The 25717-nt window shown below is 44.1% G+C and overlaps 1 protein-coding gene across 15 annotated transcripts in view; it reads right to left on the bottom strand.

Moving 5' to 3' along the window:
- The window catches only part of PPFIA1 (PTPRF interacting protein alpha 1), a 92668-nt gene that overhangs the window by 21114 nt on the left and 45837 nt on the right, over window positions 1–25717 (bottom strand). For 9 of the 15 annotated variants that reach the window (XM_029582628.1, XM_029582629.1, XM_029582637.1 and 6 more), the window contains exons 12-20: window positions 25175–25237; window positions 24829–24908; window positions 24507–24657; window positions 22087–22310; window positions 19843–20062; window positions 18665–18784; window positions 16111–16253; window positions 6614–6786; window positions 4674–4767 (exon numbers count right to left, since the gene is read on the bottom strand). In XM_029582628.1, the coding sequence (XP_029438488.1) occupies window positions 4674–4767; window positions 6614–6786; window positions 16111–16253; window positions 18665–18784; window positions 19843–20062; window positions 22087–22310; window positions 24507–24657; window positions 24829–24908; window positions 25175–25237 (1268 nt within the window). The remainder of the gene's footprint in view (window positions 1–4673; window positions 4768–6613; window positions 6787–16110; window positions 16254–18664; window positions 18785–19842; window positions 20063–22086; window positions 22311–24506; window positions 24658–24828; window positions 24909–25174; window positions 25238–25717) is intronic. The other 6 variants (XM_029582636.1, XM_029582635.1, XM_029582640.1 and 3 more) reach the window with 2 other exon arrangements.

Raw genomic sequence — 25717 nt, forward strand, 5'->3', positions numbered from 1 at the left:
AGAGAAGTAAACTTTCAAACAAGCGCCAACAATTTGTTTGATATGAGCTTAGGAAATAACTAAGTTGGAGCTGTCCAAAGCCACATTCACAGTGCTCCTAACTATGCCCAACTAATGAAAACAGCCAAGCCCTGCTCAATACCCTCTTTCAGCTATTACCCCCACATCAGTGTTTCAATGAGATCTTTTCAGCTCTGCTCACCACTCTACACATGATCTCCTGGTGCTCTTGCTTCCTCTCTTTCAGTCTGGGTATCACTTACTTATCCAGGGGCAACAGACTGACTATCTCCACCCCCCTCCATTATCAAAACACTGCTAGGAGAACATCCTCTGTACACCTCAACATTATGCATAATTCAATATACCAGAGAAAGAGTTACTTACCTGTAACAGGTATTCTGAGGACAGCAGGATATTAACCTCACACATGGGTAACATGATAAGTTGGAGCCCCAATGCAGAAATCTTATGTCAAAGTTTCAGGAACTAGAAAGTATCTGCTACCAGGACAATGAGACCCAGAGAGATGGGGTGACTAGGATACAATCCTGGAAGCTCTGAGTGGCCTGGTTCCACTGAGACCTCCCAGGGTCCATTGCACCTATGTAAATGTGCCAAGGGAATGACATGAACAGTTGTGGCCATATGGCCCAACAACCTCAACATGTGCCAGGCAGATACCTGCTGACTCTGTTGGATCTCTGCCGCGATGGTCAAAGTGAGGCCCTCTGGAGAGGCATGAAGGCCTTGGCCTGAATCATTTGTAGCAGGGCTCCTATGAAATCCAATTGAAGTGATGGACTGAGATGGGACATTGGGTAGTTGAGACGAACCCTAGTGACTACAACACCCGGTTGGTCAAGTGCATGGACCTGGTGGCCCCTGCCTGAGACATACTGTTGACCAGCCAATCATCCAGATACAGGAAAACATGCACTCCCAACTTGTGGAGATGCGCTGCCACCATGGCTAGGCAGTTTGTGAAGACCCGTGGGGATGACAAGCCTGAATGGCAACACCCAGTACTGGCTGTTTTCCCATCACAAATCCAAGATACTTCCTGTGAGCAGGGAAGATCTCAATATGGGTGTATGAGCCAGTTTCCTTTTTGCAAGAGGCAAATCAAGATGCCCAGGGAAACCATCTTAAATTATTAATTTTTATGTTTTTAGAAACTTGTTCAAGGCCCTCATTTCTAGGTTAGGACAGAGTCCTCCTGTTCTCTTTGGAATCAGGAAGTACCTGGAGTAGAATCCCCTCCCTTTTTGCCCTGCTGGTATGACTCGACTGCTTTGGCCGTTAAGAGGGAGGAGAGCACCAGCTAATAGTACCTCCTAATGTGCTACTATCCACCAAAATGGGCACTGACGGCAATTTGGCGGGAACTCAATAAGTTTAATTAATACCCCTGACAGATGATGAACAGAACCCATTGGTCTGAGTTTATATGGGGCCACTGGTTCGCAAAGAACCGCAGCCTTCCCCCGGCCAGAGGGTCCATCGTCCTAGGTATGGGCAACTGGCTTATGCGCCCTATGGCCCAGTCAAAATCTCGCCTTGGAGTTGACTGAGGAGCTGGTGGGGCTTGGGGGATCTCTATGCTGCCTGAGTCACAGCGGGAGCCCAGATGGTGGAGGATAGTACTTCCTTTGATGAAAGTGACTTCCTTGGCCCTGGTCTCGCTGGCCTCCTGAAATGAGGACGATGGATCTGGAATACTAGTGATGTTGGAGAGTTTCATGGTGGTCCCAAAGTTGGGCCACAGCATCCCTCACCCTATCTCTGAAGAGATTCTCTCCAGGATATGGCACGTCAGCGAGTCATTCCTGGTTCTCTGGTTTGAGGTCCAAGGCCCGCAGCCACACCATTCTGCAGACACAGATTCCCACTGCAGAGACTCTCAATGCAGTCTCAAACATTGCAGGTCGCACGGACCTTGTGTTTTCCGCACTCCAGGCCCTTATGCACCAGAAACCTGAGGGTGTCTTGCTGCTGTTGAGGCAGCTGCTCAGGCACCACCTGCACCTGCTTCCAGATGTCCATAAGAACATAAGATTTGCTATACTGGGTAAGACCAAAGGTCCATCAAGCCCAGTATCCTGTTTCTAACAGTGGTCAATCCAAGTCACAAGTACCTGGCAAGTACCCACACATTAGATAGATCACAAGCTATTATTGTTTATTAAATTGCTGTAATAGTTTATGGATTTTTCCTCTAGGAACTTATCCAAACTTTTTTTAAACCCAGTTACACTAACTGCTATAACCACATCCTCTGGCAATAAATTCCAGAGCTTAACTATGCGCTGAGTGAAAAAATTTCCTTTGATCTATTTTAAAATGAGCTACTTACTAACTTCATGGAGTCCCCCCCTCTGGTCCTTCTGTTATCTGAGTGTGTAAAATAAAACTATTTACATTAAGTTGTTCAAGTCCTTTCATGATTTTGTAGACTATCACATACCCCCCTCAGTCATCTCTTCTCCCAAACTGAACAGACCTAACTCTTTAGCCTTTCCTCATAGGGCAGCCGTTTCATGCCCCTTTGTTCGCCCTGCTCTACATTTTCTCCAGTGCAGCTATATCCTTTTTGAGATGCGGTGACCAGAATTGCACACAGTACATTCAAGGTGCGGTCTCACCGTGGAGTGATGCAGAGGCATTATGGCATCCTCTGTTTTATTTTCCATTTCCTTCCTAATAATTCCTAACATTGTTTGCTTTTTTGATCACCACAGCACACTGAGTCGACGATTTCAATGTGTTATCCACTATGATGCGAGTACTGGCTCATGGGAGCTAGCAGGCAGCAATGCGGGCAATATGCATGGTACCTTGAAATACTTTCCTCCCCAGAGCGTTCTTCACTCTATGGTCCTTCCCAGGGGGCTCCGAGGAACGAGTCTGAGAGCGCTAGGCTCTTGAGGGCAGATACGACCACCACTAAATGGTGGGGGCAGCTGACGCTTATCGAATCTGGCAGCCTTCTTTATTGATGGAAGACATTGGGGTGTTCCCATATCCTCAGCAGCAGCTCTTTAAGATCTTATGTACTGGGACCGCCAGAATTGGAGGATCAAGCATTTTGTACCTGCCAAATTCCTCCATCAATAACTGAAAAGGGATGGCTTCTGCCATTACCCTCAAACTTTGCGAAGGTCAAGTCCGCAAGCGGAGACTTTCCTTGCTCCTCTGGAGGAGAAGGGTCTAAAGGTAGGCCCTTAGATGACTCCAAAACGTCATCACCCCAGGGGACATATGACTCTTCAGGTGCTCGGCCTATATCCAGAGGTGCAGGCACCAATAGAACTGGATGGGAGGTGGCAGGCCTTGGTGTCTCTGCTGGTCTCTGTGGAGCTCTCTCCTCAGAGGAACCGGTAATGACCACTATATCGCTAGGGGAGGGGCCTCTGATCCTGTCATGGGAACAGATGCCAACTGAGTCGGTAGCGCACCGATGAGCACATTGAGCTTCTTCAGAAGTGGTATGAGGATGGGCAGCACTGGGTGCCACAAGACCGAAACCCTGCACCGCCCGGTCCACCGCTAGCTGGACTCAATGCTCCAGCTCCTCCTTGAATGTTGCTGATGCCAAGACCAACTGGGAGGAAGAAGGGGTATCCAAATCTTCCTTGGATCTCTGAGGTGGATCAGTGACTGGCATCAGGACTGATGGAGACCATTGTGGATACCCGGCACCAATTGAGGATTGGCACTCCTCGCCACAGGGTCGCGCCGAAGGCATCGTGGCAAAAGCCGGTGCATCCCCGTGCATTGATGGGGGACTGGTGGAGATGCTTCTTCCTTGATGCTCAGCCTGGTCCTTCACTGGTGCAGAGGCCAATAACTAGGAACCTGACATCCTCAGCCTGGAAGAGATTGATGGTCTGTCTCCAGCACCCCTGTCTACTGTCAGATAGAACCAATGGACCCGCCAATGTCGATGGCTCCTTGGTCCTTCAATGTAGATGCTGCCAAAGCAGATGCCAATGGCTCAGATTTCTTCGACCTGAAGAGTTGCTCCATTTTGTCAAGTCAAAGTCCTCATCCCTTCGGGGTCATCTGGGTGCATAAGCGACAACCTCAGACTTCATGTGATGACCTTAGGCAAAGGACACATGTCTCATGTGGATCCATAAATGGACATGGTCTTCTGGCACCAGGGGTATTGCCGAAAACTGGATGTGACCATGACAGACAAAACAAAAGTGACACTAATGGAAGATGACGGCGGTACATGGATGGCCAGGAGGCACCGATGCACTGCTGTCATGGGGGAATTGACCGCAAAAGGAAACTTACCTGTATCGCTGAAAACCCCGACTAGGAGACACTATGGGAAGGCACAGAGAGGGACCCATGCAACAAGAAAAATCCTTGAAAAACGTGAGAAAAAGTTTTCCAGAAGGCCATAAAACAGCCAAAGTGAGCTCACTCACACTACAATGCTTACAATTCTGTGGAAAAAGAGAGACTGGAGAGAGACCCCACGTGTACGTGTGATGTAGGGCGTGCTGGGCATGCTCAGTGTGCCTAGTCAAAGTTCTAGAAACTTTGACATAAGTTTTGTGCATCTGGGCTCCATCTGATGTCACTCATGTGTGAGGACCTCTATCCTGCTTGTCCTCAGAGAAAAGCAGATTTAGAAAATGTGCATTAACGCTACTCACTTTTTCTGTAGCTTTCTGTTTTTTTCTGCCTGTCCTCCCAACTTATTAAGTACCAAGGCATCAGGAGATGAATTATCCATTTCTGGTGTACCTGCTAAAAATGAAGAAACAAAACAAAAAAATGATCTGTTTACAGCACGATCCTCTCTGATACAACGTATTACTAGACTTCAGTTCCTTTAAATCCAGCCCTCACTCTCAAGTTTCTGCATACCAGAAGTACACTGCAAACACTGATAAGGTAAGAAAACAGCACCAGCATTATTATTTTTTTTTTATTGGTTAGGTTTAATATAAAAGTGGTCAAATACAGTGGGACAAGTTAGAATCCATAAGAATGGTCAGATAAACTACAGATGGAGTAGGATTCCTGTATTTTTCCCCTTGGGATTTTAATGTTGACAGACTAACATCCACATTTTTATGGGCAAAGAAACCCCCCAGAACTGCTCTTTAGAAATATAAAATTTCAGAACATAGCATGGGTTGTCCAGAAGTTTTCAGGCATTTATTTTATGTCAAGGGACGTTATGGCTGCGTGAAACAGAATAACGTGGCCATTATGCTATGTGGTTAGCAGCAGAAAGGGCTTAAGACATTGACAGGCACAAAGGGACCAGATTTCATGAATGCATTTCTTATTAATGGGATGCTAGTATGGATTCTTTGTTAGAGGTACTCTGGAGATCTAAGCAAACCTCTTTGAAGGGTTGGTCAGCTGCTCAAGACTGGCCTCTTTAGCAGTCACTGGGAATATGCATTATGGGTCAATTGTTCAAGGAAGGGAAACGCTTACCCTTCCCAGAATTTGCTGTAAAATGTAACTTTTAGAGTCTCAATAGTTTAAGGAGATTTAGCGTGATCATGGTTTAAAACTAACTACTGTGCCATTACATGATTTAATACACTGAATTTCTTCGAATCTGTAACTTTAACTGGCCAAGGAGCTTCAGCACTTTACTAGACGCTATGGAATCTTTAGATCCCTAGTAATACTGGGCTACATAAATCTGGGAACATGAACATGACTTCAATACTGAAGCACATCATGTGCCCTGGGGAGAACTCTGGGAATGTAACGGAGTATATCTTTATCTGCTAGCATAACTCAGTCCGGTTCTCTTTCCTGTTATACAGACATTAAAACGGTTGATGAAATCTGGTGCGAGCTGTGGTCTTGTTTGGAAATGGGATCTTTGCTGCAGATGTTGCATTATTGTAGTAATATCCATTTATTCTGGGGAGGAGTATGGCGAGTACCTAATTTTCTAGGCCCTGAATATGGTATTTCCTATCAAATTATTATAATGAAATTCAGATGAGACACCTGGCCTGAAAAAGTTCTTAGAATTTTCTCCTAGCAGTACATATAAAATTGATGCTTTGCAATTGAAAGAACAGTGTACTTCTGCATGTGTATTTTTTAGAAGGACACGGTGCCTATGGTAACCAGACATGAATCAATAAGGGGATTGGCAAATAGATTTCTGGAGCCCTGTTGATTACTACAGGAAACCATAATTTTACATTGCACTGCCTAGGTGTATAAGAAGTTATTTCTCTGTTTTTCAGGTTGTTTCTATTTTTACATTGCTGTTCAGATGGCTGCCCTTTGTAGTCACATTTAGTAGAGTCAATGGCACAAAAAACAGTCAAATACAATTTTCATTAGCACAAAGTTTAAGGTGGGAGAGAGAAAGTTAAACATTTCTCCACCCTTGTTTCACCCGATGAATCTGAAAATACTCTTAACAAATAGTTCTTCCTTTTCACGGCTGTTTGAGTCTCTTAACATCTACCCATGTCAGTTATATTTTGACAAGAATCATTTCCAGTTAAAACAGTAAATCTCCAGGGCACAGTACTGACAAGTCAAAGCTGGGAGAGGAAGGGAGATGGGACAGGCAGGACAAGCTGCATTGTAGAACAAAGCCACCAACCTTGTCCTGCTGAATCTTTTCCAACTGGCCCAGGTCGGCCTTTTTCTTTCTTGCCAAAGAGGCGGCCGATGGAGGATTTGATGCCTTTCTTTTTCGTGGCTTTGTTAAGGGAATCCTGGCTGCTATTGCTACTGCTAGGATTGCTTCCCTGTCCATCCTGCGACCCTGTAGAGCTTCAAACAGAAAAACTTCCAATCTCTACACAGAAAACAATGAATCTTCAATTCTCCCTTGTTGAATCAGGGAAAATAAAACAAACACACCCAAGTCTCCCCTATAAAAGCTTTTGAATATTTGCATGCAGGAGCAATTTTCAGCAACCCGCCTAGCAAAGTATTAAGTACTTTTGTACTTGCAAAAGTATTAGCAGTTTCAAACAAGCTTTCATGCAGGTACAAAAGTACTCATGTACTTTGCTATCTCTGCAGATATGGTTGAGAAAAGAAAAAAAAAAAAAAAAAGAAAATGCCTATGTTTGAAAAATCAAAAAATACATGCGTAATTTACTTCCTTGACCCAGCCAAAACACCCATTTTTTTGCAGTTCAATAAATACAGTTGCTACAGAACGTCTTCACCCCTTCCAATACGTTCATCTTTGGTTGCCTTGTAGCCTGGAAGCAAAATGCACTGTTTGTTCCATGCACCCACACACGCCAAGTGAAAAATATATTCCAGAATTTCTTAGAAAATGAAGCAGAAATAAAAATATGGAAGAGCTTGGTTGGGTAACAGTCTACCTCTCTTTACTTCTATAGCAATGGTCAATCACTGTGTTAAATTGCAGTGATTCACATGACGACAGGACACATTCAGCAGTTCCTGCTGGTTCCCTCTGCTGGGTAACTGCATTTCAAAGCAAAGACCCAATCATGAGCACCAACGAACTCTGGGCCAAAAGTTGTGGAAAGGCACAGATCTGGGGATGGGCATAAAAACTGCTGTCATTGACCATTCCTCCAAGCACAGTCAAGACCATTAAAGAAGAGAAGCGGTATGGTACCACCACCAAGGTGCTCCTCATCTCAGGCCATACTTCCAAACTGGATGACTGAACAAGGAGGCAACCACAAAAGGAAATCTTTACATACTAATCAAGTCAAAATATGTATCCAAATGCTGACTTGTCAGAGAAAACATCAAACAAGGAGCATGCAAGGAATCATGCAAACAAAATTCATAACTTGTACAATCTATGTCACTGAAAATGTTTTGTCAATACAAAATTTGAATTTTAAATTCTAACAAACTGTCAATTTTGTTATTTTATGCAATGACCAAAATTAAAATTTCTATCTGGTTCCTATGCCAGGAATTGAACCCAGGGCCATCTGGCTAACAACTAGACCATTTGATTTGAAACTATTACTAGGTCAGAATTCAACCATATGACCATAGTTGTGTATTTTTATGGTTTGACCACAAAAGTTTAAAGGCAGGCTTTTGGCAGATGTTAAACTATCCTTCCAGAGAACAGCACATCATTGTCCAGATTTCAATTTTTTGAAGAAAAGCTTTAGCCAGTACACAGCTCACTCTACTGCATTAGGCTCTTGGTCTCACCATAATTTCAGCCAGTGTAAAGCTCAATTCATTGCACTGAGCCCTTGTTTCACATGGCTCTCACAATGAAAACCCACCAATATTTCGCATCAAAGCTGCATCAGGGCTACAAAATTTATAGCGAAGTCAGCAGTTTTACAATGGAGCTTCTTGCGCTCAATATGATTACATCAAACCACTCACATCAGGGCTACAAAAGGTCTTTAGTCAGCAATTTCAAAATGCAGCATCTGCTCTTGATGAAACGAAGCCACTACTAGAGAATGCTCACCCTGAATTAAGCAAAGGAACACGCAGGGGATACTGTAGCCATATGGTAAACTTTGTGGTCTGAGAAAACCAAACTATGTCCTTTTGGCCTGCATTCAAAGAGTTACATTTCGTGCAAACCCAACGGAGAACTCACTACCTGCTGCAGCCTCATGTTATGGGGATTTGGGCACTTGTCACGGCAGAAGAAAGAATGAGGCCTCTACAAGAAAGCTGAAACTGGATTGAAAGCTCAAGTTTCAGCACAATGACCCAAAGCTACACCGGAGTGGCTAAGGAACAAAAAGCCAAACGCCCAGGACTGGCCCAGTCAGAGCCCTGACCTCAATCCAATCAAAAATCTGTGGCATGACTTGATGTTTGCTGTCCAACACTTCCCAAAGAACCTGGCAAGAGTCTGAAGAATGGTCCAATATCAACAAACACAGGCATGCAAATTGGTGGAGGCCTATCCCAACAGACACTCAGCTGCTGCTAAAAGGTGCTTATTCTTGTTCACTCGGGGTGGAGACATTGAATAGGATTTTTTTTTATTTTTTGGGTATGTATATGCTTTTTGGCTTTGAAAGGTGTGGCATATGGTATGTTGATCAGCAGAAAAGAAAAATCTTCATTTAAATGCATGCAAGTCTGACACCAACAGCAAAATGTGAAGGGGGGGTTTAGACTTCTGATAGTCCCTGTGAGGTCAATATTGAAACACTGCTTAGCCAGCTATGTCCCTCATCCAGATAGTCCATGGGCAGGGAACAGACCGATTCAGTCTCATCTGGTTAAGCTAGACCTGCAGTTCTAACTTATCCAGCAGCATAGCCGTGCCGCTGAATATCCCATTTAAGTTAACCGGATAAGTCTTACTCGATTACCTTAAATAAATGTTACATTTTCAATCCTGGGCCCTGTATGTTTAGCTGCTCAGCATGTGACAGTTTCCACATCATCTGATTGGACACTGCTGGTGAATCCACATCATCTGATTGGACACTGCTGGTGAGTCCATATTCAGCCACTGCTCAGATAGTTGATGCAGCGCAAGTCAACTGCCCACACCCAGGGCTTTTTACATCGCACTTTATCTAAACCCCAACTGCTCACAGTTGACATTGGCTTCTGCTTTGAAGCTGCAGTTGGCAGTCTTCATCTTTCAAAGCAACGAAATTGTACGGATATAAGAGACAGGTGCCTTCCCACCTGCTTTTGTTTGCCTAAGTAAAGTTTTGATTTGTTTTTCCCTCCTTTGCCCTACATTTGATAAGTGGAAGGACAGACAATTAAGATCAGCAGCAACAACTGCTACAGATCTCTGTTTTGATACAGGGACAGTGTCAGGATTGGTAAAATGCAAAATCTGATAATTGTTAAATTACAACTGTGATATGCAGCCACAAAATATGCAAATTACTGCAAGAAACTGACTCATTCTGCTAAGCCTGATCTCCCTTGACCTGCTGCCGAATGCTGCCTCAATATGCAAATCTTGCAGAATGGCTACCACGGCTCTAAAATTGTCAAATTTTATTAAAAAAAAATAAATAAAATAGCAGCGGCCATAATGGTCCATGTAAGCGAAGAGGTGACAAGTAAATACCTACATAGCAAGAGTCATCTTTCTAATATTTTCAGATTCTCATTTTCTGTACTCTTATGGTGTCCCATAAATCTAACCAGCAAGTCAAAACCAATTTAGAAGAGCATCTTCTAGTTTCTCAAAAACTGTCGGACTTTTTTTTTTTTTTTTTTTTTAAATTGCCATTCATCTCATTTTGGAAGATTGTATTTGATCATTGTTGTAGGATTTGTCATTTAATGCTGACTTTTTAAGTTTTATTTATTTATTTATTTATTTAGAGTTTTTATATACCGGCAATCATGAAAACATATCTTGCTGGTTTACATAGAACGGGGGTGCAATAAATACATAGAACTTAAAAACATAGAACCAGAACTGAGGTGACAGAAGGTACAGTTACATTTAACAATGGAGGCCAAACTTGGAGAAGGAAAAAGAGAAGAGAGGATAGAAATGGTTAAACAATGTACAATTTAAATGTAGTATACAAATGTTATATACAAATGGTAAGGTGTTTTGGGAGTCATTGGGTTGTGTCCGGAAAAGCTTGCTTGAATAACCAAGTCTTAAGTTTTTTCCTAAAAGTTGGGAGGCAGGGCTCCTGTCTGAGGTCTGTAGGAATGGAATTCCACAGTAGAGGGCCAGCTGTGGAGGTGGCACGATCTCTTAGGGTAATGTGTTTGGTCGTTTTCACTGGGGGAACCAGGAGGGAACCTCTGTAAGCATCTCTGGTAGGTCTAGTAGAGTTATGTACTTGGAGCGGGAATTGGAGATCGAGAGTGGTGAGTTGATGAATAGTTTTATAGGTGATAGTTATGGCTTTATACATGATGCGGAAGTATACGGGTAACCAATGAAGCTCTTTCAGGACTGGTGAAATGTGGTCTCTTTTCCTTGCGCCTGTCAGGATACGGGCAGCTGAATTTTGAACCATCTGTAGTGGTTTGGAGTAGGATGAAGGTAGACCTAGCAATAGGGAATTGCAGTAGTCCAGTTTCGAAAATATGACTGCTTGGATGATCGTTCTGAAATCTTGAGCGTGGAAAAGAGGTCTTATCCTTTTCAGGACCTGGAGTTTATAGAAGCAGTCTTTGGTTGTTTTGTTGATGTGGGCCTTGAAGTTTAGCCGGTTATCTATTATCACTCCTAGGTCTCTGGTTTGTGTGGTAGGAAGATTGGTAGGAAGTATACTGTTGTTGGTGTTGTTTTCAGGCGAGATGAGCAGGATCTCAGTCTTGGAGGAATTTAAGATGAGGTGTAGACTGTTGAGTAGTTGTTTGATTTTTTGGTGGCATGATTCCCAGTAGACAAGAGTATTAGAGTATGTGTCTTTGATAGGGATGATGATTTGAATATCATCTGCGTATAGGAAAAACTTTAGATTGAGGTCGGTGAGAAGTTGGCATAGAGGGAGAAGGTAAATATTGAATAGAGTCGGAGATAATGAGGAGCCTTGAGGGACTCCTATGGCAGAGTCAAATCTTGAGGATTCCTTGTTTTGGAGTTTGACTTTGTAACCTCTATTGTTGAGAAAGGTTTTAAACCAGGAAAGGACGGTGCCGCAGATTCCTATGGATGACAACTGGTTTAGGAGGATGGCGTGGTTGACAGTGTCGAACGCTGCAGATAGGTCTAGCAAGATCAATAGGAATGAGTTTCCTTTGTCGAGGCCCAATAGGAGATGGTCTGTCAAAGAGATAAGGAGAGATTCTGTGCCTCGATTTTTTCGGAATCCGTGTTGTGGGGCGAAGAGGAGGTTATTGTCTTCGATGTAGTTTGAAAGTTGAGAGTTGACTAGTTTTTCCATGATCTTAGCGATGAATGGGAGGTTAGCTATGGGGCGGAAGTTGTTGGGGTCCTTCGGGTCAAGGTTTGGTTTCTTTAGGAGTGGTGAGATTGAGGCCATTTTGAGATCATCTGGGAAGGATCCTTGGGCTAGAGAGCAGTTGATGATGTTTGTCAATGATGTGGCTATTGAGTCTGGAATAGATAGGAGTAGTTTGGTGGGGATGTGGTCTGCAGGATGAGACGAAGGTTTCATTCTTCTCAGGATGGTTTGTATCTCAGTGGAAGAGACGGGCTCAAAAGTGTTTAGGCTGGAGTTTATGATGGACGGGTGTTGATATGTCGGGAGGGCATCCGTTGAATTGGAAGGCAGTTGAGTTAAAAGATTGTTGATTTTATTTTGGAAAAACTGGGCGAGTTCTTCAGCTTTGGATTGTGCCATGTCGCCGGGGATTTCTCACGGTATGGTTTGAGTGAGGCTGGATACATAAGCGAAGAGGGCTTTAGCATCAAAGACCAGGTTGTGAATCTTAGATGCAAAATAATCTTTTTTTGATTTTGAAGTGAGGGCTTTGTATTGGTATAGTGTGGATTTGTATGATGAAATGGTGAAGTCACAAGGAGTTTTACGCCAAGTCGCTTCTTTCTTTCTTAAGCTTTGTTTTAGTTTTCTGAGCTCGTTGGTGAACCAAGGTTGTCTGTTGGAGGCATTGGTGTGAGATTTTTTTGTAGTTGAAGGGCAGAGCTTATTTGCTATATTTTCTGTTATATTGTTCCAGGAGCGAATGGCAGTGTTTGGGTTGGTGAGATCTAATAGAGGGAGCTGTGACTCCAACAGGTTGTTAAGATCATCTGGGGAGCATCGCCTCCTGTAATGGAATGAAGGTGAAGGGATGTTAGGAGTGGTGGTTTCTTTCAAAGCGAAAGAGGTAGAGATAAGAGAGTGGTCCGACCAAGGTACTTTTTTGATCTTCAAATTTGATGTGGTCGTAATGCCTTTGTTACTGAAGATTAAGTCCAGAGTATGCCCCGCTTTGTGAGTGGGTTGGTTGACTAATTGTTGGAATCCCATTGCTGACAGGGCTGTGAGGAGGGTTACGCAGCTATTAGATGGTGAAGGATTGTCTATGTGCAGATTGAAATCTCCTAAGATGATTGCTGGAGAATCCAGGTCGATGAGTGTGGTGGTGATTTCGAGGATTGGGGAGATGTCTGCTTCTAAGAGCCCTGGGGGGGCGTAGACAAGAAGGATTTGAAGATGTTTGGATGTGAAGAAACCGACTTCCAGTTTTGTGTTAGAAGTGAATGGGTGTTGGGTGAAATTAAGGCTTTTTTTGGTAGCTAGAAGGATTCCACCTCCTCTTTTTTTCAGTCTCGGGAGTGAGAAGAAGTCGTAGGTCGACGTAGGGAGTTGGTTTATTAAAGCTGTATCTGAGGGCTTGAGCCATGTTTCTGTTACAGCGCAAATATCTGGCTTGGCGTCGGTGAGATAGTCATTGAAAATAAGGGATTTTTTTGTTAGTGATTGGGCATTGAAGAGTGAGAGTGAAAAGAAAGTGAGGCCTAACAGCTGGGTGATTGGTGCAATCAGAATGGGGGTGAGTGATTTTAAGTTGTTGTGAAGGGCTTGTCTGGTGGATGGTCTTTTAGGTAGGAGGCGGTGTTGCAACGTTGGTATTGGAAGAGCTGGAGACATTATGGATGGTTAGCTGGCTGTCGCTGTGAGTAGCTGGGGGGCCGATGGGGCGAGGCTCGGATGAGAGGAAATTAGTTGGGAGGTTGGGGCTCTGGAAGAACGCTGGTTAGCTGCTTGCTGGTTAGCTGCTTGCCGGAAGAACGCTGGTTAGCTGCTTGCTGGAAGAATTCAGGATGAGCGCTGGGTGGTTGTTTGTAGGATGAGCGCTGGGTGGTTGTTTGTAGGATGAGCGCTGGGTGGTTGTTTGTAGGATGAGCGCTGGGTGGTTGTTTGTAGGATGAGCGCTGGGTGGTTGTTTGTAGGATGAGCGCTGGGTGGTTGTTTGTAGGATGAGCGCTGGATGGTTGTTTGCAGGATGAGCGCTGGATGGTTGTTTGCAGGATGAGCGCTGGATGGTTGTTTGCAGAGCGCTGGGTGGTTGTTTGCAGAGCGCTGGGTGGTTGTTTGCAGAGCGCTGGGTGGTTGTTTGCAGAGCGCTGGGTGGTTGTTTGCAGAGCGCTGGGTGGTTGTTTGCAGAGCGCTGGGTGGTTGTTTGTAGGATGAGCGCTGGGTGGTTGTTTGTAGGATGAGCGCTGGGTGGTTGTTTGTAGGATGAGCGCTGGGTGGTTGTTTGTAGGATGAGCGCTGGGTGGTTGTTTGTAGGATGAGCGCTGGGTGGTTGTTTGTAGGATGAGCGCTGGATGGTTGTTTGCAGAGTGCTGGAAGTTGTTTGCAGAGTGCTGGATGGTTGTTTGCAGAGCGCTGGATGGTTGTTTGCAGAGCGCTGGATGGTTGTTTGCAGAGTGCTGGAAGTTGTTTGCAGAGCGCTGGATGGTTGTTTGCAGAGCGCTGGATGGTTGTTTGCAGAGCGCTGGATGGAGGGTGAGCACTAGTCGGGTGCTGGTGGGGTGCTGCTTGGGGAAAGCGAGGGGCGAACCGAAGGGGCGAAACAAAGGGGCAGGCCCCTTTGTCTCGCTCCTTCGTGCGCGCGACGCCAAGGAGAGTGGCGGTTTAAATACCCCGCCGGTCTGTCGCGCCTCTGACGTCACCGCCGCGACGTTTTCGTGGGCGTTTCTGTGTATTGTGATGGCGGCTCCGGGCGAGGGCTCGCGGCTCGTGGAGGCCGGCAGGAAGCTCGCGGCTCGTGGAGGCCGGCAGGAAGCGAGGGCTCGCGGCCCTGGTCGATGCCGAGGGAATCGGGTGATTGCGGTCCTTCAGGTGAGAGAGCTGCTGCAGAGAAGGGCCGGCGATCGGCGCAGGAGCCCGAACGGGGCGAGCGGAACAAGAGGCCTTACCCCGACGGGCTTCAGCGCCGATCGCGCAGGCCAAGTTCACCGCTGGACCCCGGAGGAAGCAAAGGAATTGGTAAGGGAGAGCGGCGGTTTAAATACCCCGCCGGTCTGTCGCGCCTCTGACGTCACCGCCGCGACGTTTTCGTGGGCGTTTCTGTGTATTGTGATGGCGGCTCCGGGCGAGGGCTCGCGGCTCGTGGAGGCCGGCAGGAAGCTCGCGGCTCGTGGAGGCCGGCAGGAAGCGAGGGCTCGCGGCCCTGGTCGATGCCGAGGGAATCGGGTGATTGCGGTCCTTCAGGTGAGAGAGCTGCTGCAGAGAAGGGCCGGCGATCGGCGCAGGAGCCCGAACGGGGCGAGCGGAACAAGAGGCCTTACCCCGACGGGCTTCAGCGCCGATCGCGCAGGCCAAGTTCACCGCTGGACCCCGGAGGAAGCAAAGGAATTGGTAAGGGAGAGCGGCGGTTTAAATACCCCGCCGGTCTGTCGCGCCTCTGACGTCACCGCCGCGACGTTTTCGTGGGCGTTTCTATGTATTGTGATGGCGGCTCCGGGCGAGGGCTCGCGGCTCGTGGAGGCCGGTAGGAAGCTCGCGGCTCGTGGAGGCCGGCAGGAAGCGAGGGCTCGCGGCCCTGGTCGATGCCGAGGGAATCGGGTGATTGCGGTCCTTCAGGTGAGAGAGCTGCTGCAGAGAAGGGCCGGCGATCGGCGCAGGAGCCCGAACGGGGCGAGCGGAACAAGAGGCCTTACCCCGACGGGCTTCAGCGCCGATCGCGCAGGCCAAGTTCACCGCTGGACCCCGGAGGAAGCAAAAAGCTTCCTCCGGGGTCCAGAAGTATGTTTTATTGTAAACTGCTTAGAATTTTAGATAATGCAGTATATAAACATTTTAATAAATAAAACCAGACTATAACTCTGCTCCCTAGGCAAGGTTCTGTTATAACATAAAGTAAGTATTTTCATTTAAGAAGATAAACTCTACGACAGCGGCATACATCCATTTGAAAAGAGTGACTAAGTGTAAACTCTCGCTCCTCAGAGCTACAGAGACATCTGAAGGAGGGACACCTCAGTCTCCCAAGCAGGAGTGCAAGATTACCTAATATTTTGTCCAATTAAAAAAAATAATAAAAAAATCACAGCCTTCAAAGTTATTTTACACAGGACCAAAAGCCAGTCCTACAGCAAGGAGGAAAACGTGTTATCAGCAGTTACAGTAAAAAGATCTGCACTACCTATTCTGAAATAAAAAGGGCTCGTAGACTATTAGCATCTACTGACATGTGCTGGATTTTTAAAAATGCCACAGGCGATGCTGCACATTCTTCACGATTCAGGTTACTTACTTCCGGATGTCCTCGTGGCTGACCGTATGCAGAGCTCCTTTGTGGACTCTGTCCAGTCGCAGAGATCTAGGGGAAGAGGGTGGCGATGTCTCGCATTTTATCGTGGCTTTGTCATCCCGTATGTCGTCTCTGGAAACCGGGGACTGTAGAGGGCGGGGGCAGAGGAAACAGGTCAAACACTGCAAATATCCTTCACCACACATATACACAGAATACCTCTGCAATGCGGGTTTGTTAAGAATCATCTTATTAATTGTAACTAGTTACTCTTCAGAACGGATTTCATATTTAGAAATAAAAAGATATATGTATTTGAACGTTTAAGGCAATGCATTATTGTCCTGCCTTTTACCTAAAGTTCTGTTTGGCAGAGTCCTTTCCTTATCAGAAGGTCCCCTGCAATGAACCTGCTGTGCTCAGTCTAGTGAAGAAGAAACATTCCCAGCCTTTTGTTTCTTGCTATTTTTAGAATAAAATGGCAGGCACACTAATAGTTCTTAAACGTGGGACTTGGCAGGAATGAGGGGCCTCCTCGGTTTCTCACCATTACCTCATGATCAACTGGAAGGAAGCCAGGGAGAGGGGCAGGTTTACAGCTACCGCAAAATAAAGCGTGGCGCTGGAGGGCTGGTGATCTGACGCGACTCCTATTTCACCGATACGTGGTATAGATTTATACCCTTTAAATTCCGTAAGCTCGTTTTCCACAGAAACGAAACGCCAAGCAATCAGCAACAGTAATGTAATTTAGAGCCTCACACAGCTGACTAGGAAGCTAAACGTCCTAAAGCCATTTTCTTAAAAATGCAAAGCATGACCGTAACCGGGGCTCAAACTTTCATCCTATCTATAAGTCACAGAAGTGTGTGCGTGTGGGTGGGGGGGGGGGGGGCGGGAACGTCAAAAGATTCTGACTCAACCAGGACTTTTACAGCAACCTGGAAACCCTGATCTCAAGTTCTTCTCTCAACATGGAAGGCATGGAAAAAAAAAGGACAAGCACAGAGGTCTTAGTTTCTTTAAAAAGGTCTCTGCTGTTCCCAAGAGACAAAATCCATTGCAAACTTTCTATGAAAGATCCCCAAATTGTGTCTGGAGATGATTCTAACTATGTTGGCTCCCAGTAATCCTCAGTCTAAGAAAATCCAAAGGAACATGTCTTACAGCTAAGAGCCAGGCATGCAGTTCACTTTCCGGCAGAAGCATGCAGTTTATACAAACAGAGCAGAGGGCAGCAGTGCATATACTGTACAAGTTGTAAAGAAACGCAGAGTTACCTTTCTACGATGCTTCCTTAAATCACTAGGCTGGCAGATGCATTCAAAGAGAGCAAGAGAAAGCACATTTATTGCAAACTATAGCAGAAAGTTGGAAGCTTTTGGTGCTTAATGTTCAAAGTGCAATCCTTTGATGTCTAAAGATTTTTGGGCTCATGATCACATTAAAAATCAGTGGATAAGAGTCAAAACCTCCAGAAGAGAGTTAGGGGAACAGTAAAGCTGGAGAAATAAGCTACAAAATCTATTTCTTTTTGTACATTTTGGTTTATGTTGATTCTTTTTATTATCTGCCAAGGACAAGCCATTCAGACTGGTGACCTATAAACTGTTGTAAATAAAATTATTCTCCTGCTGAAAGAAACACTACTTACATTGTGAGCAAGCCATATGCATTTGAAATTGGGGATTCTGGCATTAAGGTATTATTAAACCACTCAAAATAAAAGGATTTACTTTTACACTCATGCTTTTTCCTTTTTAATACAGATTTTACTTTCAAAAAATGGCTTAAGCCTATTATTAAAAGTTCACAGCCTCCTGAATATAAAATAAAATTACTTGGCAGTGTTCATGGAAGCGGAGAGGCAAAGTAAATAAAACAAAGGCAATCTTTATGAGATTCTGTCTCCATTTCTATTCATTATTAAAAAAAGATTGCATAAGTGTACTTTATTTATTTTTACAGGAGTCAAACAATTACAAATTTAACATAAGCAATTTAGTCTTCATTGTGGATTTTTAGAGATTGGAAATCACATAATGGAAATGCAAGTATAGTTAGCAAGGCAAGGTGAGGGCCTGAGTTACCTCACAGTGCAACAGGTTTTATCTATACACAGGTCAACAACTGAAATGGGCGAAACATAAGGAAAAGCGTCTCAGAGCTGGGTCCCATTCCTGGGGTTGCCACAGACACAGCATGGGAGTCTCTGCAATCACTCAGGGGCAACACTTAGTCACCAGACTTAGGGTCCACAGGCTCTAGAGGGAGCTGCAGTCTGGTCCATAGTAAATCTCAGGGAGTTGTGAATAGAGGCTCATAGTGCTGGATCCTGGCCCCGGTTCATATTGAGCTGGAAGCCCCCTCGCCAAAAAAAAAAAAAAAAAAAAAGGGAGAGGAGGAGGAGGAAAAACTTCTAGATAAAAAAAAAAAGTAAAAAAGTTTCCACGATGAAACAAAACCTAGCTTAGCAGAGACAGTTAAGCAAGAAAATGCAACACAAAAGAGCATCACCATGAATCCCAAATCAGGAGCGCTTTCATTTTTTTTTTACCTGGGAGTGTTGTGAAGATTCATTATATGATGGGGTAGAACTGAGAGGGGAGTTGGATGAATAAACTACAGACTGATGGGTAACTGAGGTCTGGATTAAAAATGAATCTTGAGATGAAGGCTAAAATAATAAAAAAGGAAATGATGAACTAAAAATAAAATGATAGAACGACACATTGTCAGCAAGCAGGTTCAATTTGCAACAAGATCAATCTGCCATTTTCTGAAAATTGGAGGACCACCATAGGGCATGCTTGGTGCATAGACAATTAAAGCCCAGGAGAAACTCCAAACGGGTCCGTCAGATACCGAACAGGAACAGAAGCTTAAATGTTGCGTACTGGCTGACAATGTGTGGAAGACAAACAAATTAAAAATACATTTATGGTTTCTTTCAGAAATTAAGATGACTTAGTAAACTTTAATCACAATAGCTCCTGAAAAAGACAAAGGGGAAGCGAGACAGACATGCACCGCTCTTACAGTTGGCCATCAGTCAGGGGGCTGCAGCCCACTCTCTGCCACAGAGCAGCACTGCAATGCAGGACACGCACATGAGACGAGATACTGAAAAAATATGCTAAGACACTGAAGACCCTGCATAATGGGTCTCCAGGAGCTGCACCTAAGCTGCAGTATTTTATTGTAAAAAAAAAAAAAATGATAAGTCAATAGATTTCATAAACTTTACAAATTGTCACATGGGCCCCACAATATCAAACAAGAATATCACTTTATGTTCAATTGTGTGTTTCACGTCAGCTATTGTAGAGGTAATGTAGGTACTGAAAATGGTGAAATATTTTTTTAAACAGAAAAAGAGCGATATGGAAAGACTTGTAGTCTTGAGTAAGATTAAGTCAAAAGAAATAAGACAAACATATATAATATACCAAAACTGTTTGCTTTCACAGGTGTATTGTCTACTCTATCAAAGCTGAGTATCTTACTGAATCGATGGATGTACCCACATCTACAGCAAACCTTGTTTTGGTTACATAAAGTAGAACCTACTTCAAAAAGTATATTTTATTGTGTATGGCGGTTTTGCTAATGGCATCAGACTTCTCACATTCATTTATTTCTATGGGGGAGGGAAGACATGTTTGTCGATTTAGGGACATTTGCCGTAACTTTTTAGATATTCTGAAATTAAGAAGAAAACTATAAGGCACTTACAAGCGTCATGACTCCTAGTCTGTCTACTTCCCGGGCAGGACTATGCAGGATTCTCCTTGGTGTAGAGCGGCCACTGCCAGGAGGAGAGGAGCCCGTGTAACACGGAGAGATTGAACTCATTGACCTGAATCGGCCAAGATTGTCCAAGCTCCCGCTCCCAACCCGACTTTCTATTTCCTCTGCCCGCTGCTCAGTCGTCTCTTTTTCTTCTTGTATCAGCCTGAAAACAGAGATATTGTTTTGGCACCACCTTCACACTAATAATCTATCAAATATGTCACAGGGAAGAATACATGAGCCAGAATCTCCTTCATGGATGTAAATCAGCACCACTCCCACATCCAGAAGACTCCTCTGTGGGGGGAATTTTTCATGCAATTCTGCTCCATTAACCCATTAAATCTAGCTACATGTTATCTTGAGCATAGTTGCTCAATAATAATATATTTCAGAAACACATGTTTGGAATCATTTGCTCTCTAGAAAAAATACCTTACTTGAAGGAATAAAACTGATTTCAATGTTTAGATCATCCTGGATGAAACAAATGTTTCAGGGACATAGTAAGAGGCCGTTTTACAAATGTTCTCAATTTGGAAGAGACTCAACAGTCCCTAAACTCATTACTCAGGACTTTCATGTTTCAATGGTCGTTTTGTCACAGCCACCACAAATCCCGCTTCTCTCTTCCTGTCCCTGCTACAACACCTGTGTCCTTCCCCTGGCCAAAACAGTATAAGAAATTGTGAAAGTAAATGGAAATTCTTCGGTGTAAATTCCTTCTAGCAATCGCACCGATCAGGGTCTTATCTAGAAGCTGTTTCACACCACCTCCTGTGCTCTTCCTGTCACTGACAAGTCTCCCCACCTACCTCTATGGATCAGCACCTTCCAAGGGTGAACAGAATCAGAAGTGATGCACGCTCGATAGATATGGCATAGTTGAGACAGCAGCTGCTCACTAGAAAGCAAATCGCTAGCAGCATCTACCACTACTATGCCCCAATATGATTACAATACCACTTCATCATGGCTCAAAAGTCAAGCAAAAAGAACTAGAGTGCTAAATGCTCTTGAAAACCACACACATGAAGCATTAGTGAGAAAAAAAAACAGCAGCAGCTCATTTGGTGCATGTCAAGTCTTGAACTAGAAATAAATAATTAAATGTTACTTTCGCTTCTTGGGGGATGTACAGAACACTACACATTCACAGGGGGTGTTGAAGGAGGAAATGGGATTTTAACTGCAGTAGTGAAGCTGGAATACTTTAAAATAAGCCCTTCCTATCATAGTCGTGGGCTCCTTTCCATTGCTATATTTGTACCCTGTTGGTATTCACAGAACAAAGGTTTCGTAACACGATAGTAGCAGTGCTAGCGTGTGTTGTATCATATATATATTTTTAGGTACTCTAGGCTTGAGAAAAGTGGAAACACATTCCAAGTAGGATGTGTCCCATCATAAAAGGGATCAATGCTCCACAGGAAAATTCAAGCTCACTTGAAGACATTCTGATTTTTATTCAATACATCTTCCTTTTTAAACTCAAAATCTTAACCAAAACCGGCTACTTCTGGCCAAGCTCTGACCCTTGTCTAGCTTGCCATTATGCATGCAGTCAGCCTCTTCTGCCTCACAACCATTCTTGTGAGTCAGAAAAGATCCTTAAATAAACCTCCTTTTGGACCAAAGATTATGGCGCCACTACATAAGAAAATTAGAATATGCAAATTCCTTTGTTTCTAACATTAAAGAGGGTTTCTACCTGAACATTTCATAATTCTGAATTTTGATTCAGTAAATAAACCCATTACACAAAAAAATCCAAAACTTTAGATAAAGCAATGAACTCACATAGCTGATTTAATTCACACTTAGCTTTAAGACCTTTAGAGTTAAAAATGCTCCAATTAAATGCATATTCCAGGAATTCATGTTCTTCTCTTCTCATCCCTACAGCTCTCTAAAAGCCGTTGCTGACCCTTATTAAAAAGGGCCTTGCTTGGACCCCAGAACAGATCGAGGGCCAGTGGAGATACAAGGCCTCAAACAGTCAATCAGAAGAAATACTTTTTAACCTCCAAAAAGTGCAAAGCATAAGTGTAATTACACACAACCAGCTACACTAACAGGCAAATGTAAAACAGACACCAAGTTGTAGTGTTCAAAGAATCAGTTCACAACGCTGCACTTATAAATCGTTATTTAAAAAACCCTAGTACACAACATTTGGGCACATACCTGATTTCCTTGTTAATTGCATCCAATTGCTCCTGAAGCATCATGGCTAGAGTCTGGGCATCAGCCTGCCCACTTGGCGATAACAGATCAACAGAGTTGAATATCGTGTCCCGGTCATCTTCCATATCCGAGACATCGACATCACTCTCAAAAGCTTGGGCTACGTTTGCTAAGACGCTCGCTTGCTGCGCACGCTCCCAGTCCTGCTCATTGAGAGTCTGCACCTGTTTGATCCAAAAAAAAAAAACCACCCACCCCTCAAATTACTTAACCTGGTGGAATAAAGTCACATTCTAAGAAAGGTTAAAAATTATGGAAACAGCAAACTTACATGCTGCAGGCGTTCGTCCAGCAGGAAAGAGGACAGCAAAAACACAAGAGTCAGCTTTTAGACATTCTAGCTACTGAAAGTTGCTTTGACTTCTATAAGTGACACCAGAGATATTTGATTCTTTTCAGTGTGAGGGTCCCAGGATAGAGAAAGGTCTTTAAAATTAGTCAGGTCGATGGGACAATATAGTGATGGCTGCACCTACAGCATCTTTATCAACTGAGGCTCTCTGTCCAGTTTTCAATTAAAGCCACCTTGCACTGTTTGCTCAGTCTAATTCAGTTACACAGTTTAAGGCATTTCCTCATCTCCTGCATCAAGAAATGTAGTTTTGTGTTTCTTTTTGATATCCTTCTCTCCATCATGGTCATTTCCTCATTTCTAATCTCTTGCATTTAGGTGAACAACATGGGACAAGGACGGGGAGCATCGCTGGAATCTTGGGCAAGTCGCTTCACATTGTGAGGGGCGTTCCTGTGATATCTGACCCCTCCCTGGGAAAGTATCATGGTGACCTCCCCATGATTGTTTATATAATACCACAAGAAAAACTGACTATAAATAGGGTAGAGTTGGTCCAGAGGGGGCTACTAAAATGGTCCTTCTAAAGCATATGGGGATAGACTTAAAGTTCCTGGAGGAAAGGTGAGATAGGGGAGATACGACAGCTATTCAGTTATCTCAAAGGTTTCCATGCACAGGAGGGGAGCTTTATTCAATGGAAAGGAGGCTCTAGAACAAGGGGGTCATGAGATGAGAGGAATAATCTTAGGAAATACTTCTTTATACAGAGGGTGGTGGATGGTGGAAGTGCTGGAAACAAAACAGTATCTGATTTCAAGAAGTCATGGGATAAGTATAGGGGTCTCTAAGGAAGTGATGGGAATTATAATGCTGGGCAGACTGACTGGGCCATACGGTCTTTTTCTGCCGTCATATTTCTATTCTACAAGAAAAGGGGCAAACACACACATAATGGCAGCACACACTGCCTGGGGGCCACAAGGCTCATAACCCCCACCATTGTGCCTAAATACCTCTAGGGGGTAGTTCATTCACCCACCACCACCTATACAGACTGCTTTAAAAAAAAAAAACATTTTAAAAAGAGAACAAAGTGTCACTGGGCAACACCCCCACCTCTCCCCAACTCCACCCAAACCTCTCCCCAACTCCATGATAAGGGCAACGGCCAGCCCGTGACATTCTGGAAAATGGCATCCGGGTCGCCACTAGATTACCAGGGAATATGTTGTGTTTAAAAAGGATGGGTCTGGTGGGAGTGGGAGGGGGTCGGCACTTGAGACTTTGTTTATTAAACCTTTCCTTTTCAGCCATCTCTAAAGGCAGCAGAGAGTGGGGGGGGGGGGGGGGGGGGGGTGTTATATCAGACTCCCAGTGGGGATTAGGCACTTTGGCGAGATAGGATGGGGGGGGGGTTTAATAGGCTGTGTGGACCTTTAATTTGATGCACGGAGGCAGCACTGGGATTCTTGTTATTGACCCCAATGCCTCTGAGCTGCGGCTATCATAATGCAGCTTGTGATACTTCTGGCAAGTCTCATTGGTAATTTTGATGCAAATTCAGTAATGGATGAGCTGCTTTGCATGCATTTGAAAATTCTATACATGCAAATGTATGCACAGCAGCTCATTTAAAGAAGGGGCATTTTTTAGGCCAAATATCACACAATATGCATTTTTCACCTGTTAATTGCCTATTGCATTTAGTAAATAGACCCCCCTTGGACTGTGAGCCCTCTGGGGATAGGGAAACGCCAACAGACCTGAATGTAATCAACTTTTGAAGTGCCTGAAAGGCAGAATAGAAATCAAACAAGCTAAACTTAAAGCTTCTCCATTGGTCGGCTTCCATGGAGGTATTGTGCTCTCCCGTGAAGTCTAGGACTCTGAAGGATGTGTCATCAAAAAAGCTCTCGCTAACAGCAGAGTGGGAAGTAAGGGGAACAGAAGAGGTAACGCTGTCTGCTTTATATTAACATGCAACAAGCAGCAAAATAGGGAATTAGAAAACAGGAATGTATATATGCTGATCTGATAACCGAACTTCTAAGACAATTTCTGCTACCTTTGAGGGCTCATCCCGGAGAGCTGCCAAACGCCCTTTTTGAGGTCGCCGTAATACAGAGGCGGTGCTATAGGAGTCAATATGGCTGTCCGCCATGGATGAAGGTGCCAAAGCATATCTGAAGTCTGGTACACTGCCCAAGTGCGGCCTACTTAAAATATGAAAAACTGTGATCAGTCCATCATCACCAACATTGCTCATTCATAATTCCCCTGCTGGACACTTCAGTGGCGTTCAAGGTACAAACTTTTATTCACCAGCTAGACCCCTGGGACAGCCCTGCAGAAACGTTTTAATGAAATGCACACCACTTCTCTCTTACCTATGATGAAGGGAGGCAGCCCTTATTCTCATCTGGTCATTTTCTGACCTCATGGTTTCCATGTCCAACAGCAGCTGATCCTACAAGGGGATGAAATGACAAAAGGCAAGCCTTGTAAGCTTAAGCCAGCTAAGTCAGATCCATTTGTCAAACCTGATCCCTTTTGTGGACTTTGTAACCTAACTTCTTTATGCCAAAGGCAGATTATCTAAAGCTAACAAATGGCACGCCTACAAAATGTAAATAACCTTCGACAACATGCTGTGACGTGACATTTAATGAGGCTGCCTCAGAAGAAAGGGGAACGCAGCTTTCATGTAAAAAGGATCCTGGGTAAAGACCTTACCTTCTCGTGTTGTATTTCTTCTATAAGTTTCTTTGCATTTTCCACCTCTAGAATGAGGGTGTTCTAAAAGACAAAGTTATTAATATAAGGAATGATATTTTAGGTAAACTTAATCATAGGCTTCTGAAGGGGAACAGTCAGAAGGAAATAGAATAATTTTGTCCGATAATTAAGCTCTTCAATTGCTTGCAGTAGCTTTTAAGGCATTTCAGCTTTCAGTCAGAATCTCACATAGGTTGGGAATGGTCTTTGAGGTGAGCAGTAAAGTACAGTGCCAGCCCTCTTAAAGGTGGAAAGTAACTTTCATATTTGATTCAGGCTTGGGTCATTGTCCTGCTGAATAAAGCCCCAACAAGCAGAAACAAATGACATTTTGTGCTTAAGTGCTTAATTCTAATAGTCTAACCACGCCAAGGTGTGCACATCAAATCATTCCAATAGGAGCAAAGTGATTCCTGGTCAACTTTTCTTTGAAAAAAATCAGTAATATTGAAAACCGCTGGAGGAACATGCTTTAGTGAATGTTAAGAAAAGGGACTGCCA

Source organism: Rhinatrema bivittatum, chromosome 17 (assembly GCF_901001135.1).
Source record: "Rhinatrema bivittatum chromosome 17, aRhiBiv1.1, whole genome shotgun sequence".
NCBI lineage: Eukaryota > Metazoa > Chordata > Amphibia > Gymnophiona > Rhinatrematidae > Rhinatrema > Rhinatrema bivittatum.